Here is a 17601-nt window from a genome sequence, read left to right on the forward strand (position 1 = left end):
AACCAAATCAGAGGATCCTAACAGAAAATGCTCATTTACAAAAAAGAGGTCTGATTGATTTAGAGGGTTTTGCATCTGAACTCCTCATATATTATTATTATTATTATTATTATTATTATTATTATTATTATTGAATTTAAATAAGCTTTTCATTAAATAAGCATCAGCTTTTCATTAATTGTATTATACAAAAATACATTGAGCCAAAAACTGTATGTTCTACAACATACAATGGTTATTGAGGCCATTTCTCTGGAAGAGAAAGAGAGAGAAAAAAAAGATCCATCCTTTTGACTCTTCCTCAGATACACTTACTGTATAAATCAAGTAAATAGTACTCAATAACTGAACCACTCAATTTGTAGTGACAAAAGCTGCTGCTCATCTGTTGTCCTTCGATTGGTTGTATTAGAAACAGGCTCTTTGGAGAGGGAACTGAGGGAGGATTCCCACAGAGAGATGACGCAGACCATTACTGTGACTGTGTCCTCCAGAAACCAGAGACACCTGTCCCTCAGTCCCACAGAGACACCTGTCCCACAGAGATGCCTGTGCCTCTGTCCCACACGGCTCCACTCGCACACAAAAACGCTGCTTACCTGTAGAGAGACAGTATAGATAGTGCCGCATAGGTAGTTTGTTTGAGTACACAAAAACACATGGGTTATAAAAGAAATATGAAGTCTTATATGATAAATTAAAGAAAAATTATCATATTAAAATATGCAAAATGTTCTAAACATGATAGCAACATGATATAAACATGATAGTCTGGTAAAATGGGCTTTTAACATATAAATGTTGCAGTGTGTTAAAATATGTTAACGATTTGTTAAAAAAACAGTAGCTAGCTTTTATGCATGCTAGGTAAAGCTGAACTCTTCTAGTAGCATGTTAAAATGTCTTAAATGTGCTAGAAACATGTTAGCAACACATTAGTCACTTGGTAAACGCCAATAAAGAAGTTTCAAAAGATATTACCAACTTGTACCAACACTGTCAGAACACTAGCAGCATGTTAAAATATGTAAGCAATATGTTAGCAGTAGTGTAATGTTGAAGTGTTAAAATATGTGTTATATACACAAAACAATGTAGCATACTTAACATGCTAGCAGTTCATAACAAATGCTAGGAATGTGAGAAAACTGGCTAGCATACAATATTTTAAAAACGTTATAATTTAAACGTTAGCTGGTTATGTTACCAATGCCATAATCATTCCTGTGCCTCTGTCCCACATGGCTCCACTCGCACACAAAAAAACTGCTAGCGACACTTTAGTCACTTGGTATAACACTATAAATGCTAAAATGTCAAAAGATATTACCAACTTATACCAACAGTTAAAACATTCAACATGTTAAAATATGTAATAAATATGTTGGCAGTATTGTATTGTTGAAGTGTTAACAACAGTTTAACAAACTAAGTACTAAGCAGTTCATAACCAATGCTAGGAATGTGTTAAAACTGGCTAGCATATGTAAAAAACATTATAATTTACATATTAACCAGTAACTTGTTAGCAATGCTATAAACATGTTAAAATGCTACTTTTTTATAACATAGTTATATTCTTTGTTGAAACATTAAATGCAAGACATGCTAAAACATCTGAAACCATGTTAGCAACATATTAAACATGTTAACAACTTGCTAAAACATATATAGACATGTTAGCAAAAATATGATAATGTGTAAAAAAACATGCTTATAACATGCTAAAATATTTTCTGGCAAGCTTAGAATCCTAGTAACATGTTAGCAAAGCCATCAGCATGTTAAAAATGTTAACATCCTTTTACAACATGATACTTGGTTGTACTATTAAAAACAAATGCAAGACATGCTAGACATTTTAGCAACATGCTGAAATGTGATAATGTGTAAAAAACATTCTGATAAAATGCTGAAATATTTTGGAGGGCTTAACTTTATAAATTACACGTTAGTTAGTAACATGTTAATAAAGCCATCAGCATGTTAAAAAATGCTAACAGCCTTATACAGCATGAAACTTGGTTGTATCATTAAAAACAAATGCAAGACATGCTAAAATGTTTTAACTTGTTAAAGCATGTTAGCAACACATAAAAATGTTAACAACTTACTAAAACATATAGCCTTGTTCGCAACATGCTGCATTATGATAATGTGGAAATAAACATGCTAACATATTTTCTGGCAGGTTTAGAATGTTATAAATTACATGTTAGCTAGTAACATGTTAGCAAAACCATCAGCATGTTAAAAAATGCTAACAACCTTTTACATGATACTTGCTTGTACTGGACATGCTAGAACATCCTTTAACTTGTTAAACCATGTTAGCTACATTAACTATGTTAACAACTTGTTAAAACATATAGACATGCTAGCAAAAATATGATGTGTTAAAAATGCTAACAACCTTTAACAACATGATACTTGGTTGTACTAATAAAAGCAAATGCAAGACATGCTACACATTTTAGCAACATGCTGAAATACAATAATGTGTAAAAAACATGCTAACAACATGCTAAAATATTTCCTGGCAGGCTTAGAATGTTATAAATTACATGTTAGCTTGTAAAATGTTAGCAAAATATCAGCATGTTAAAAATGTTAACAACTTTTTTAGAACATGGTACTTGCTTGTACCATTAAAACAAATGCAAAATATGCTAGAACATGTTTTAACTTCTTAAAGCATGTTAGCGACATATTAATGATGTTAAGAACGTGCTAAAACATAGACATGCTAGCAAAAATATGATAATGTGTAAAAAAAACATGCTGAAATATTTTCTGACAGGCTTAGATCATTATAAATTATACATTAGCTATTGACATGTTAGCAAAGTCATCAGCATGTAAAAAATGCTAACAAAATTTTACAACATAATACCATTTAAAAACAAATGCAAGACATGCTAGAACATGTTTTAACTAAAAAAGGTTAGAAACATGAAAGATGTTTACAACTTACTAAAACATATAGACATGTTGGCAACATGCTGAAATATGATAAAGTGTAAAAAAACACGCTAATAACATGCTAAAACATTTTCTGGTAGGCTTAAAACGTTTAATAAATCACATGTTAGCTAGTAACATGTTAGCAAAGCCATCAGCATGTTAAAAATGCTAACAACCTTTTACAACATGATACTTGGTTGTAACATGGACAATATGCTAGAACATGCTTTAACATATTGAAGTATGTTAGCAACATATTAAAAATGTTAACAACTTACTAAAACATATAGACGTTAACATGTTATGTGTAAAAATAAAATGCTAAAAACATGCAAAATTCCTTTCTGGCAGGCTTGAAAAGCTTGTCTTAAACATTTGTCTTGTTTAGTACTACTGTTTGATATTTTAAAGAAAAAAAAATAAATCAAATAATTTATCATATTCTATAAGTTTAGTGCATTAGCGTTTGGTTGTATCCTCCCTCCATCTGTGACACATAAATTGTAGTGCGGGGACCTGACCCAGCATCTTGCATTGTTTCTAGCAGCATCTGAATAGTGTAATAGAGCTTATACATGAGTTCTTTTAAGCAAAAAGCTTAGAGTCACAGTTCTGTTCCCCTGTCAGATGAGCGCTAATCCTCAGCCTGTAAAGGGATTAAATAGCTTATTATAGAGGAGCGCAGGGAAATCTCTGAATGGACCTTGGAAATGGAACTGAATGAAAGCACACATTCGCTGGAATAAACTCATTATGATCACTGACAAATGACCTTTTTAGTAAAAATTATCTAAAGAACTGTGGCCATTTCCTTTGACTAGATAATTTGTCTTATCTACTATGCTGGAAATGTAGATGTAGATCTTTTAATTCAAGGTAATGCTGTTGGACGCACATTAAAGAGATACAGAAAATAGTTGTTTGATACTTTACACAATGCTTTTGCATGTAATGCATCAGAAAATAATTTTTAATGCATCATTAAAACCTTGTAATACACCATTATACTGTAGTCATAAACTACTGCAATGATATTACTACAAAGGTAAAGAGTATAATGCATTAAAGTTGATAATAATAATAAAAAAAATGGCAGAATGGCAGATGTTGTTGCCAGTATTCATTCATTCATTCATTTTCGGCTTAGTTCCTTTATTAATCAGGGGTCGCCACAGCTGAATGAACCACCAACTTATCCAGCATGTTTTACGCAGCGGATGCCCTTCCAGATGCAATCCATCACTGGGAAACACCCATACATACTCATTCACACACATACGGACAATTTAGCTAAAGCACATCCATTATGTGAGTCTCCCATTTTACCACATCCCAAAGGTGCTCAACTGGATTGAGATCTGCTGACTGTGGAGGCCATTTGAGTACAGTGAACTCATGGTCATGTTCAAGAAACCAGTCTGAGATGATTCACGCTTTATGACACGGCGTGTTATCCTGCTGGAAGTAGCCATCAGAAGATGGGTACACTGTGGTCATAAAGGGATGGACAGGGTTAGCAACATTACTCAGGCTGTGGCGTTGACACAACGCTCAATTGGTGCTAATGTGCTCAAAGTGGGCCAAGAAAAATATCCCCCACATCATTACACCACCACCACCAGCCTGAACCATTGATGGATCTATGCTTTCATTTTGTTGATGCCAAATTTTAAGTCTACCATCCGAATGTCGCAGCAGAAATGGAGACTCATCAGACCAGGCAATGTTTTTCCAATTTTCTATTGTCCAATTTTGGTGAGCATGTGTGAATTGTAGCCTCAGTTTCCTGTTCTTAGCTGACAGGAATGGCACCCCATGTGGTCTTTTGCTGCTGTACCCCATTCACCTCAAGGTTGGTTTTGTTGTGCGTTCAGAGATGCTCTTCTGCATACCTCGGTTGTAGCGAGTGGTTATTTGAGTTTTTGTTGCCTTTCTATCAACTCAAACCAGTCTGGCCATTCTCCTTTTACCTCTGGCAATTACAAGGCATTTGCGTCCACAGAACTGCCACTCACTGGATGTTTTCTCTTTTTCTGACCATTCTTTGTAAAACCTAGTGTTGGATGTGCATGAAAATCCCAATAGATCAGCAGTTTTTGAAATCCTCAGGCCAGCCCATCTGCCTCCAACAACCATGCCACGTTTAGAGTAACTTAAATCCGCTTTCTTCCCCATTCTCGGTTTGAACTGCAGCAGATTGTCTTGACCATGTCTACATGCCTAAATGCATTGAGTTGCTGCCATGTGATTAGCTGATTATAAATTTGTGTTAACGAACAGTTGGACAGGTGTACCTAATAAAGTGGCCAGTGAGTGTATAATATCACTTAGAAAAATATACATGCATTATTATTTCACAGTATAATTGCAAAGTAGATTTTCCACCATACACACTATTTTACAGTATTTGGAGGGAATTTAAAACACAACCTTTTTATAGTTTCTCCCCATTACATTTATGATGATTTGTGCACATTTTAACCATGTTTGCAATAAATTGTGGTGTGTAATGCATTACACACAAAATTACAAATACTTTCATAATGCAATAAATGGCAAACTTAACATTTAGTGTCACAAAAATCTGCAAACATTTAGAATTGGTACCTGATATCTTGGAGCAACTTTACCTCATAAACACATGTGGTTGCAAGTTTACTACAGCAGCGGATAATGTGCAACATCCTGTGAGCAAGTCATTACGAGTGAGCGAGACCGGTAATGCCCTATTTGCAGCGTGTTTTAAAGAACATGTGGGATTTTATCACTGGAGGCATCGCCTTGCAAACATGATATTCTGACTTGTGAGAGTCAAAGCCAAAAAGTGCTGGTACTGTAGAAGCATATCTGTCCACCTCTGCTCATTAGAAAGCACCTCAGCCAACAGATTGTCTCATTGCAGTCTACATCTGTGCTTCGGTGTTTCCAGCCCCAGAGGGAAAAGCCTATGACAGAAGAATAAAGCGAGCGCTAGAGGAGAAGAATGGAGGAGCCTATATTAAATTCACAGTTCTTTGCTGGCCATCTATCTTTTTTCACTTCACTTTTCAAATTCGGTTTTGACCCCAATACAGGGAGCACCGGGGGGTTCTATTATACTAGTATTGACAGTTTGGGTTCAGGACTTAAACTGTGGATGTGTTTTTTGGAGGGTAAAAGACACAGTATCTTCTTTGGTAAAACCGATGCCAAGACCCTGAATGTTACTACTGAATATTTTATGATGAGCTGCTTTTATATACTGTATATTTTTCTGTGGAATATGTCAGCGAGAGCCAGGCAGTGTTTAAAGGCATTGTTCACCCAGAATTGAAAATTTGATGTTACTATACTTTCTATACTGTATGTACACTCAAAAATATGATTACTGCTGCTTGTTCAAACTAAAATGAGCTGGAATTTCTTTGGCCAATTTATTTGTTTAGTCCACCTAAATTTGTAAACCATTAAGTGTACTTAAAGAGCCACCAAACCCCGCTGTCTCAGCAGGGTGTTTTCACACCTCTAGTTTGAAAAAAGTCAGGAAAGTAAGTGAGTCTATCTCTGTTTTGGTGGGAGTGTCGGGAGAGGGAAAGTGGGAAGGGTTTGCATAAAAATGGGAGTTTCCATTTGGGCACGCGCTGATTTTCACAGAGGCAAAACAACACACAGACGCAGGGGATGCAGGGCGCTAAATGGTTTGCTGCACACTCAGAGACGTCTCGATGTACTCGCCAGTACAGACATCCACTCTTCACGCTAGATTACATGCAAGGATCTAATCTCCGTGACGCAGCTTCAAAAATTAGTTTCAACCGAAAAAACAAATTTGCTCGAAATAACCAATTTTCACTTTTTTGTGACATATATGTGTCCTAATAGTGTTTATAGCAGCGTGAGACACATATGACTGTCAACATCTCAAAAATTTAAGCATTTTGTGTTGGGACAACATGAAGGAATTGCGTTGATCCAACTGCCTGGTTAAGGGGTTTGTAGTTCCATGCATGCTTTGCATGGGATTGAATTAAGAGAGGGAAATGTTAACAATAAAAGTAATCTTAGGTGTTTAAAGTTAATAGAAAGACTTGTTAGAGTTTAATCTTCACTTTAGCTCGAAGATTTAGAAGATTTTCATATAAAGCTTTGTGTTTTGAGATTACCACCTTGTAGAAGCACCGATGTTTTGGGTGTTGGCAGCTTAATTAGCAAAAATGCAGTTTGTTGCTTTGCTCAGTGAGCAATTACTGTCCTAAAAATAGTTTTGAGATCAGTCTCAATCAACTGTATATGTAACTCATGAAAAGTGCTTAAAATGGCTCTTTTAGTTCATTTAGGACAACTTCAAATAAAACTTAGAGACTTCAAAATGTACGACACATAATAGACAATCATGATATTATTAGACATTTGAGTTTAAGTTCAATACAAATACAAATGTTTTTAAACTTTTATTTGATAAAATTATGTTGGACCAACTCAATTGCATTTAAATGTGTAAATCGTTTTTTTTTCGCTAGTGCTAAACAAATTTATTGGAAGGAAATCTTGCCCTCAATTAAATTCATCCAATGAATTATTTTTGAGTGTAGGTGATGTTTCTTTAGTAGAACAATAATAAGAAATAAAAAATAAAAAATTGTGCACTGTAGAAGAAAATCTTGCTGCCTTCATATATATATATTTTTTTGGCAGATCAAATGAACATTTAGTCATTTCAACTTACATCAAACTGACTAACGATATCAAGGTAAACTTTGCATAACTTATATATTTAAACTAAACTTGTTTAAAATAAGTTAAACCAACACAAATATTTTGGTTGCTTTGACTTTTTGTCATTAGATTTTTTGCACTGTGGTCCTTGATGTAAACGTATGTCAGTTGTCATTTGGAGAAAAAAAAACAAAACAAAAACAGGCCTACTGAAAAAACTAAGTGAAATAATCAGTCTGTGTAAGAAAGTGGACATTGTTGTAAATGTATGGTAGAATGTGCTAGTATGGTTAAATGTGCTATTACCATGATAGCAATATTGCAGAGTTAAAGGTGCAGTAGGTGATCTGCCTAAATGCTAACCGGTTAGCATAGTATCTTTCAAATACAATCCCTCTCCTGTCGTTCAAAGCCACACCTTCTAAAAAAACGCACATTAAAAATGACAGAGACCCACAAGATCATGTCATTCGTTTTCAGTTATGTTAGCAAGCAGAGTAACATTGTAAACAACCCTACTTAAAAAAACAGCTAAAACCAGCCTGGTCAGGGTGGGAGACCAGCTAAAACCAGCTACTTCCAGCTAAGACCAGCCCACCAGCTTAGGCTTGTTTTAGCTGTTTTTTCAGCAGGGAATGTAGGGAGCAGGTCACAGGTTGTCATTGTTCATAAATGAACTAAAGTGAATATAAAACCAATTTCACCTCAGTAAAGCAGGCTAGGCGGAATAGCGCTCTTTACTTATGTTTTGTTGTTAAACTAAATAAAAATCTACATTATCGAGGCTGTACGTGCCTTATGAAACATTAGTAATGCTAACATTTCAAAACATATACTAGCAACTTCAATTCTGTTAAAACAACAGGTTAACATATGTTAGAAATATGCTGCCAATAATGCTGTGTTGATGTGTTAGTAAAGCATTTAAAAAATGACAAACATGCTAACAATTCATGAAGAGATGCTAGGAATGTTGTTAGCATTGTTTAAAACAGTACTTTTAAAAGAGAAGAAAATGCTAACCTGCTTTGAATCTCAGTTGTGCAGATGGTTAAACTTTTAACACTGTGTTATAATGTGCCCTGCTATCATTAGATTTATGTTATTCTTTGACAGTAGCTGTGTACCTGTTCGTTGAGATCAGTATAAAAAAGTACATCTTATTTTATTGAGAAAATACTTTAGTTTGACTTTTATTTTTGTATTTTAACCTGTCATATTAACATAATGTGCCCCTCAGATGTTACAATGTGCCCACTATGGGCCATGTTGTAACATGTCACTACTTTTTTTTCTTAACAATGATAAAGGTATGCAAAAAAAAAACATATTAATGTGTGAAAATAGTGTTAGTTTGTGTCCCGCTCTCCCCATCATAAATACACAGGTCTTCAAGAAATATCTCTAGTTCTCTGATAGACTTCACACTCACACACACACACACACACACACACACACCTCCTGAATTTCATATCACAGTTTGTGTAATTTTAGATCTGTGATCATTACAGAGGCCACGTGACTTCATCCTGATGGCCCATGAATTAGCTGTGGCCTATTTATCTTCCATTGTATATAAGGACTTCCGTGAACATCAGGAGGAAAGAATGCTTCCAGCAAAACGTGTTCATACAGTAGTGTTAATAATTAATATTGATCAGATGTTATATAACCATGCAGAGTCACTGGAAAAAGTGAGTTTGTTGAAAAAGTAAAGTAATTATCGGCTCACGATTTCTGAAGGGTTAATGAGTTTCTTAAACCATTCTGAACTGATTGTTGTTTTTTATTTGTCTGTTAAATGTTTTCTGTTTACCTTCCTTGTGGTTTTATATATATATGGGGCGTTGCAGTGGCGCAGTAGATAGTGTTGTCGCCTCACAGCAAGAAGGTCACTAGTTCAAGCCTCGGCTGGGTCAGTTGGCATTTCTGTTTGGAGTTTGCATGTTCTCCCCACATTCACGTGGGTTTCCTCCGGGTGCTCCGGTTTCCCCCACAAGTCCAAAGACATGTGGTACATGAATTGGGTAAGCTAAAAGTTGTCCGTAGTGTATGTGTGTGAGTGGGAGTGTATGGGTGTTTCCCAGTGATGGGTTGCAGCTGGAAGGGCATCCACTGCGTGAAACATACGGTATGCTGAATAAGTTGGCGGTGTATTCCGATGTGGCGACCCCAGATTAATAGAGAGACTAAGCCGGAAAGAAAATGAATTATATATATATATATATATATATATATATATATATATATATATATATATATATATATATATATATATATATATATATATATATATAGCTATATATATATATATATATATATATATATATATATATATAGCTATATATAGCTATATAGCTATATTTTTATTCGATAGTCTACAGAACAAACCATCGTTATACAATAACTTGCCTAATTACCCTAACCTGCCTAGTTAACCTAATTAACCTAGTTAAGCCTTTAAATGTCACCTTTAAGCTGTATAAAAGTGTCTTGAAAAAATATCTAGTCAAATATTATTTACTGTCATCATGGCAAAGATAAAATAAATCAGTTATTAGAGATGAGTTATTAAAACTATTATGTTTAGAAATGTGTTGAAAAAAATAATCTCTCCATTAAACAGAAATTGGGGGAAAAAAAATAAACAGGGGGCCTAATAATTCAAGGGGGCTAATAATTCTGACTTCAACTGTGTGTGTATATGTGTATATATATATATATATATATATATATATATATATATATATATATATATATATATATATATATATATACACAACAGTTCTGTCTGGTTCTTGAATCGACAGAGACCGCATAATAAGCACTAAGAGAGATAACCAGGGTACTTTCAAACAACAGCTGATCAAATCATTATTAAACAGAACTTTCTAATTCGATCTCTTTCTTTTGTATGTTGTAGTGCTGTATTTATACTATAGTAATATTGTTTTGTCACCTGTTTTGTCATAACTTTAGACATTACGCTAGAGAATCATTCAAATACTAGCTCTAAAGTGACGTTGGTGAGTTAGTAACAGCTTCTGCTGCTCTGACTTCAGCTGCAGATATGTATGAATGGCGGAAGAAAGTAGTTCCTCTTACAGAAGGGTTTTGAGACTCTCCGTGTTTGATTTTTCTTTTTTTATATACATGATTTTGCTGGGCGACGCAGAAGGTAGTCCTGTCGCCTCACAGCAAGAAGGTTGCTGGTTCGAGCCTCGGCCAGGTCAGTTGGCGTTTTTGTGGGGTTTGCATGTTCTCCCTGCATTCGCGTGGGTTTCCTCCAGGTGCTCCGGTTTCCACCACAGTCTAAAGACATGCGGTACAGATGAATTGGGTAGGCAAAATTGTCCGTAGTGATTGAGTGTGTATGGATGTTTTCCAGAGATGAGTTGCAGCAGGAAGGGCATCCGCTGCATAAAATGTGCTGGAAAAGTTGGCGGTTTATTCCGCTGTGGCGACCCTGGATTAATAAAGGGACTAAACCGGAAAAAAATGAATGAATGAATGATTATGCTGTCAAACTGTTGTGTAAACGCAATATCACAGTCATAGCAGTGCGACGTGGCTGTATATCGTCTCTGGTGGGAGACTAAGGCATGCCTCCCACTGTTACTCGTGTGATATTGCGGGTATATATATATATATATATACCCCTCTTTATTAGGTACATCTGTCCAACTGCTCGTTAACGCAAAATTCTAATCAGACAATCACATGGCAGCATGTAGACATAGTCAAGACGATCTGCTGCAGTTCAAACCGAGCATCAGAATGGGGAAGAAAGGTGATTTAAGTGACTTTGAACGTGGCAAGATTGTTGGTGCCAGACTGGGCTGGTCTGAGTATTTCTGAAACTGCTGATCTACTGGGATTTTCACGCACAACTATCTCTAGGATTTACAGAGAGCGCAAATGCCTTGTTGATGCCAGAGGTCAGAGGAGAATATATATGTATATCTCCTGTGGGCTTTCTGTAATGTTTGGTATTTCTGCATTTATATGCAAATAAGTTCTTGAGCAAATTAATGTTAAATTAATTTAGTTTAAGTTATCAGGACTACATGAACTTTTAATTAAAACCCCCAATCTTTACAAAAACTCATGAAATAAAGACTGTGGTAAAGTGTACTTGAAGTGTGGTGTGTTTAAACTAAAGGACAGTTTCATTTCCTCTAGGTTATTTATCTCAAGTACAGTTTGCTAACTAACTATTTTGTTTTTTGTGGTACTATTTAATGCACCTGCCATTTACTGTACTGCCATATGACTCGCTTATGTTGCCCTCTTTATGATTATGACTTACTCCATACAGAATTAATTATCACATTTTTTTTTTACCACAAAAGTATGCATATAGATCTGACTATCTTATGTCTGTCTGTCTGTCCATCCTTCTGCCTATCTGTTAATTTATTTCCATAACTAATAAGATTGTTTGTTTTTGCAGGATAAAAGAGTGGGTAGATCAGCTGCAACAAGAGCTGGTTTCTCTAGCAGACACAGCCAGTGCTGGAGATAATCTAAGACAGGTCAGAGGTCCAAAAACTTCACACACATGCACACAGTCATACACATACTTATATACGTAGTTACAGGGACACTCTATAGGCTTAACATATTTTATTCAGTACAAAACGCTTATTATATGACCTTTTCGCCACCCAACTTGGACTTGGCCGATAAACAATATCATATCGAATCGCATTAAAATATATAATGATGATAAGCTCTGGATATTTTTACTCTATATTGATCCTAAGAGCCAATCACACAGCAGAAATATGCAACAACAGGAATCTATAATTGTGTTGATAATAGAGATTCGAAAATTACCGGTTGAAAATAGGTCATCCTGCGTCACCCAGTATTGTTTAGCACGCTCGTTTCACATTCCTGCCAGCAATATCCGCCTTCAGTCATGGTTGGGATACTCTTTTAAAAGTTGAAGCATTAACAACTTGTATCGAAATACATATATCGTTATCATTCACTATAGAAAATAATCATCGAGATGCATTTTTAATTTTCCAAAGTCCCCTTTAAGTATGATTTTTAAGCACTTTTTTATTAATTACAGGGACAAGAGACACAGAGGCCACCTAAATAGAGTACAACTATTTCATACACGTCATTAAACAGCTTTGTCCCTGTAAACCACATAAACGTGTACACACACACCTGAGCATTAAGATGAATGTGTATTTGATGTGTATTTACACAAGCAAATCGTGAGTGAGAGTTAAGCCTCAATAAAAGCATGCTTAATTATCAAAACAATCATTACCAGTAAGCCATCATCTTGTTAGTTCATTAGGAGAGCCCCTAATGAGTGTCTTTTCCTCTCCGTTATTGCAGATCTTTATGGATAATCAGAAGTCTTTCACTGTGCGATCAAATAATGCAGTTCAGCTTGTGGAAACAGCAGCACGGAATATAGAAAACTTTTTGAAAAAGCGAGCCACAGCTCTAGAGGTAAGACCATCCTGTTTTAATATATTTATGTGAGTTATGGATATAAATATTTAGTGTTTTATGCGTGTGCTTTATTGAAATAAACAAGTTACATAACAAACATCATATTTAGTTTAATATAAATGTATATATTACATGTAAATACATACATATTTATGTAACATAACTGCACACTCATAACACTCATATATAGCTTACTGTATATCAATATTTATATATAGCTTATATATATAAATATCAAATTTGTAATATTTATTTTCACTCCCACACATGCACACACATAAATTTATGTTTTGTTAAAACACTTTTTGTATTACAAATGTGTAATTACATAAATATTTTATTGTTTTTGTTTACATTTTTTGACATTCTTATGCATAAACAGAAGAATACAAAAAAAATATTATTTCTTGTGTGTGTGTATATATATATATATATATATATATATATATATATATATATATATATATATATATAGAAATACTCACTAGCCACTTTATTAGGTACACCTTACTATTACCAAGTTGGACCCACTTTTGCCTTCAGAACTGCCTTAATCCTTTGTGGCATAGATTCAACAATGTACTGGAAATATTCCTCAGAGATTTTGGTCCATATTGACATGATAGCATCCTGCAATTGCTTCAGATTTGTCGGCTGCGCATCCAAGACGCGAATCTTCCATTCCACCACATCCCGCAGGTGCTCTATTGGATTGAGTTCTGGTGACTGTGGAGGCCATCTAGCTACAGTGAACTCATTGTCATATTCAAGAAACCAGTTTCATGCTTTATGACATGATGGCGTGTTATCCTGCTGGAAGTAGCCATCAGAAGATGGGTACAATGTGGTCATAAAGGGATGAATATGGTAAGCAACATTACTTAGGTAGGCGGTGCTGTTGCCACAATGCTCAGTTGGTACTAATGGGCCCAAAGTGCGCCAAGAAAGTATCTCTCACACAATTATACCACCACCACTACCCTGAATCATGGATGCAAGGCAGAATAGATCCATGCTTTCATGTTGTTAACGCCAAGTTCTGACACTATACCATGCGAATGTCGCAAGAAATTGACAGAAAACTAAAAAAAATTTTCTTCTATTGTCTGATTTTGGTGAGCCTGTGCGAATTGTTTCCTCAGTTTCCTGTTCTTATCTGACAGGAGTGGCACCCGTTTTGGTCTTCTGCTGCTGTAGCCCATCCGCCTCAAGGCTGGATCTGTTGTGCATTCAAAGACGCTCTTCTGCAGACCTCTGTTGTAACGACTGGTTATTTGACTTACTGTTGTCTTGTATAAATTTGCATTAATGATCAGTTGGACAGGTGTACCTAATAAAGTGGCCAGTGAGTGTGTAAATATATATTTACTTACCTATTTTAAATGTTAAAACATTTTTATATTTTTTAAATGAATTTACAAATTTATTTAAATTTTTTTGTTGCATTTCAACAGATAAATGAATTATTTAGTTTGTAAACCAGCATATAATCACAAAGCATTTGCTGTTAATCTCATTTTAGGATGTTTATTTGCCATTGAACAGCTGTCCCATACACTGCAAAATAAAATAGCACACACCCTCATGCGTGTTCGCACTGACCTGCATCTGATCTAGCCATCAGTGAGTATGTGTGTACTGTAGTTAGTATGTGTGTGAGTGTCTTTGCCCTCGCCAGCTGGCACACCCTTTGCAGAAAAAGATGGATGGATGGACGTATGCCAGCGGGTTATAATTGTTATCAGCTTCTGAAAGACTCCGGGTATCTGAGCCGACCGCAGATGTGTCGGGCTTTCCCTGGCTCACTGATGCCAGTCTGCAGACCTAGAGGGGTTGGCGTCGCTGCCGTGGGGTTTGTCTACCCATGCCTCCATTAGCATGCACAGGGAATCTCAGTAGTGGTCAAGGCTGTCGGGCGATGATTGTATTAGTTTGTGTGAATAATGTTGTTGTCTTTCCGAGAGGCAGGAGAGGGAGAGGGATGTTTGGACTTGTTCTTCTCAGCCCATTACTCAGGTGTTTTAGTGACAGACAGAAAGGCCTTTGGGATTTTCCTGGCTCTTTCGCTCACATCTGTCTCAATAATGCACCCGTGCTCTTGTTTTTCATTGCACCCTCTCTCGGTGTCCCCAGAACGCTTAACGTTGACTTAAATGTGTCACTAGAATACATTTAATCTTTTTTACATCACAGTTTGTCACACAATTGTCTTGCGTATCGCAGACAGGAAGATTAGACCAGGCTGATGCAGTGAGGTTTTGCCAGAGCGGATATTGATGCCTTTTTGTTGGAGGTGTCATTTACTAAGACACTAATGAGTTGTCATTTTCCTACTGTGTTTAAGTTGTGTGTGAAAGCTGTCGTTCCTCATATTTTAAATGAGGAGTTTCATTTTCACTTAAAATGGAGATTAAAGGAATCCAATTATGCAAAAATTACTTTTATGAGGGGTTTAATACAAATATAGAGAGGAACTTAGCTTCAGATGATAGAATAACAAACATTAGAACATATTGGAAGTAAAATAAAAAGTTTAGCCCTTATAAAATCAATAGTCTATACAGAAATTAAATCAAGTCATAAAATCTCATTCACATTTATTCACTGAATTTAAATATTGATTAAAGTTATTTAGTGAAGAGTAGCGAATCTCTCATTCCGATCCACTGTTTTGTTTGATAACAAAGCTGTCTCTTTAAGAATCCACAGATCTAAAATGGAAGCATTCGATTACTTTTGTAACTGTTTATGCTCATTTATGACAAAACTGTTTGTGTTTATCAGACTGCAAAATCACAAGACGTTGTCTCAGAAAAATATTTCCAGAAATTTCATTTAGCATAATATTGGCATCAAATTAAAAACATACTCAAGAGATGTGTGGCTTTTGACCTATTACTTTTCTCTGTTGTTTCAGGACAAATTTCACATATTTGTTTATAAAATAATAAAATGTTTAGTGCAGTGGAATTTTTTTACATTACTTGAGCATCTATAACTTGTTTTCATTTTGAGCATTATAAACTCTAGATGATTGATAATAAAGCCCAGAATGTCTTTTTTCCAATGATACATAAACTGTGAATGTAGACCAAATCATTCAGCAACTGTTACTGTTTTAGTGTCGGAAAGTCGTTTTTGAGAAAATGCCTCTGACGGTGAGGGAGAGAAGGACATCGACATAGCCTTGGTAAACCTTTTACAGAAATCTCATTTTGCATGCCATCTTCATTAAATTTGAAATATAAACTCATAAAACACTTGGCCTTCAAGTTTTTTTTTTTTTTTTTGTAATGTACTGTAGGACATTACATTAATGTTTTCCTGTGTTTGTATGGAAAACAAATATTGAACACAGTACAATTTTTTTCTCATAACTTTGTAATGTATAACTTATTATATTTTTATATACCTTTACCACAGTAAAGCTCAAAGTGTCTTTCCAATGATACCTAATTTGTGTTTGTAGCTTACTGGAGTCAGGAACTGTTACTATTTAAAGTTAGGTAGGTGTAAATCCCCTAAATTGAGTGCTGGCTAACAGGTTAAAGTAAAACATGCCAGGATGGACATGTTTGCATATTATGCAGTGTATTTGTCTGTTTACAAACACACCCAAATCCAAAAGTGTTCACTTTCACTCCTCTTCAAATTGCGTGTACAGAAGCTGATCTGGGAACAGTGTCTTTATCACTACGGAGCGTGTCCTTCAGTCAGCATCGATATTCTGTTCAATTCAATCATCTTTATTTCTATAGAGCTTTTACAATGTAGATTGTGTCAAAGCAGCTTAACATATAAGTTCTAGTAAATTGAAACTGTGACAGTCCAGTTTTCGATACATGACTGGACTGATGCAGAGATTGGACAGTCAACGCACAGCATTTCAATATTAATTTCAACATGCTTTCAAGTCGAAATAAAGCAAAAGCATAATCCTCTTGAACAGCTTTTGCAATTATATCACATTTGAGATCAGCTCTTTGATGCTACTTTCACTTTTCATAGAAAGATTAAAAATACGGGACAAATACGAGAAAATGCCTAAACGAGATGATAGCGGGATAGAATGGTAAAATAAGGGAGAATCCCAGCAAAAATGGGATGGTAGACGGGTATGATAACCAGCCTCTAATGGTAAAAATGTATTAATATTTTTTTTCTAAAATCTGACTATAGAAACACTTTGATTGACATTCTCCATTTATACATGTTATTGGATATTGGAGGGTGAAAGTCCCACCCATTACAAAAGATCTCTCCCTCATTAGCATAAACAGCCCTGCGGGAGAAGCAGTCGAACTCCATTAGAGTTTCCACACCGTACCTGCCGTAGATAATGTCATTGGCTATGAGACATTATAAATGTGTAGTTTTAGAATGCACAAATGAACACTGTACTACCTTTTCTAAACCGCTTCTTTTGACATTTTAATTGTTTTTGCAGAGATAAAAAGTCAT

General features: G+C 35.4%; 1 protein-coding gene across 1 annotated transcript in view; it reads left to right on the forward strand.

Annotated features, from left to right (window-relative positions):
• LOC130245362 (voltage-dependent calcium channel subunit alpha-2/delta-1) overlaps positions 1-17601 on the forward strand; it is a 220288-nt gene that overhangs the window by 7847 nt on the left and 194840 nt on the right. The window contains 2 exon segments of the mRNA XM_056478029.1: positions 12113-12194; positions 13021-13137. Coding sequence (XP_056334004.1) covers positions 12113-12194; positions 13021-13137 — 199 coding nt within the window.

The sequence above is a fragment of the Danio aesculapii genome, chromosome 18 (genome assembly GCF_903798145.1).
Source record: "Danio aesculapii chromosome 18, fDanAes4.1, whole genome shotgun sequence".
Classification (NCBI taxonomy): domain Eukaryota; kingdom Metazoa; phylum Chordata; class Actinopteri; order Cypriniformes; family Danionidae; genus Danio; species Danio aesculapii.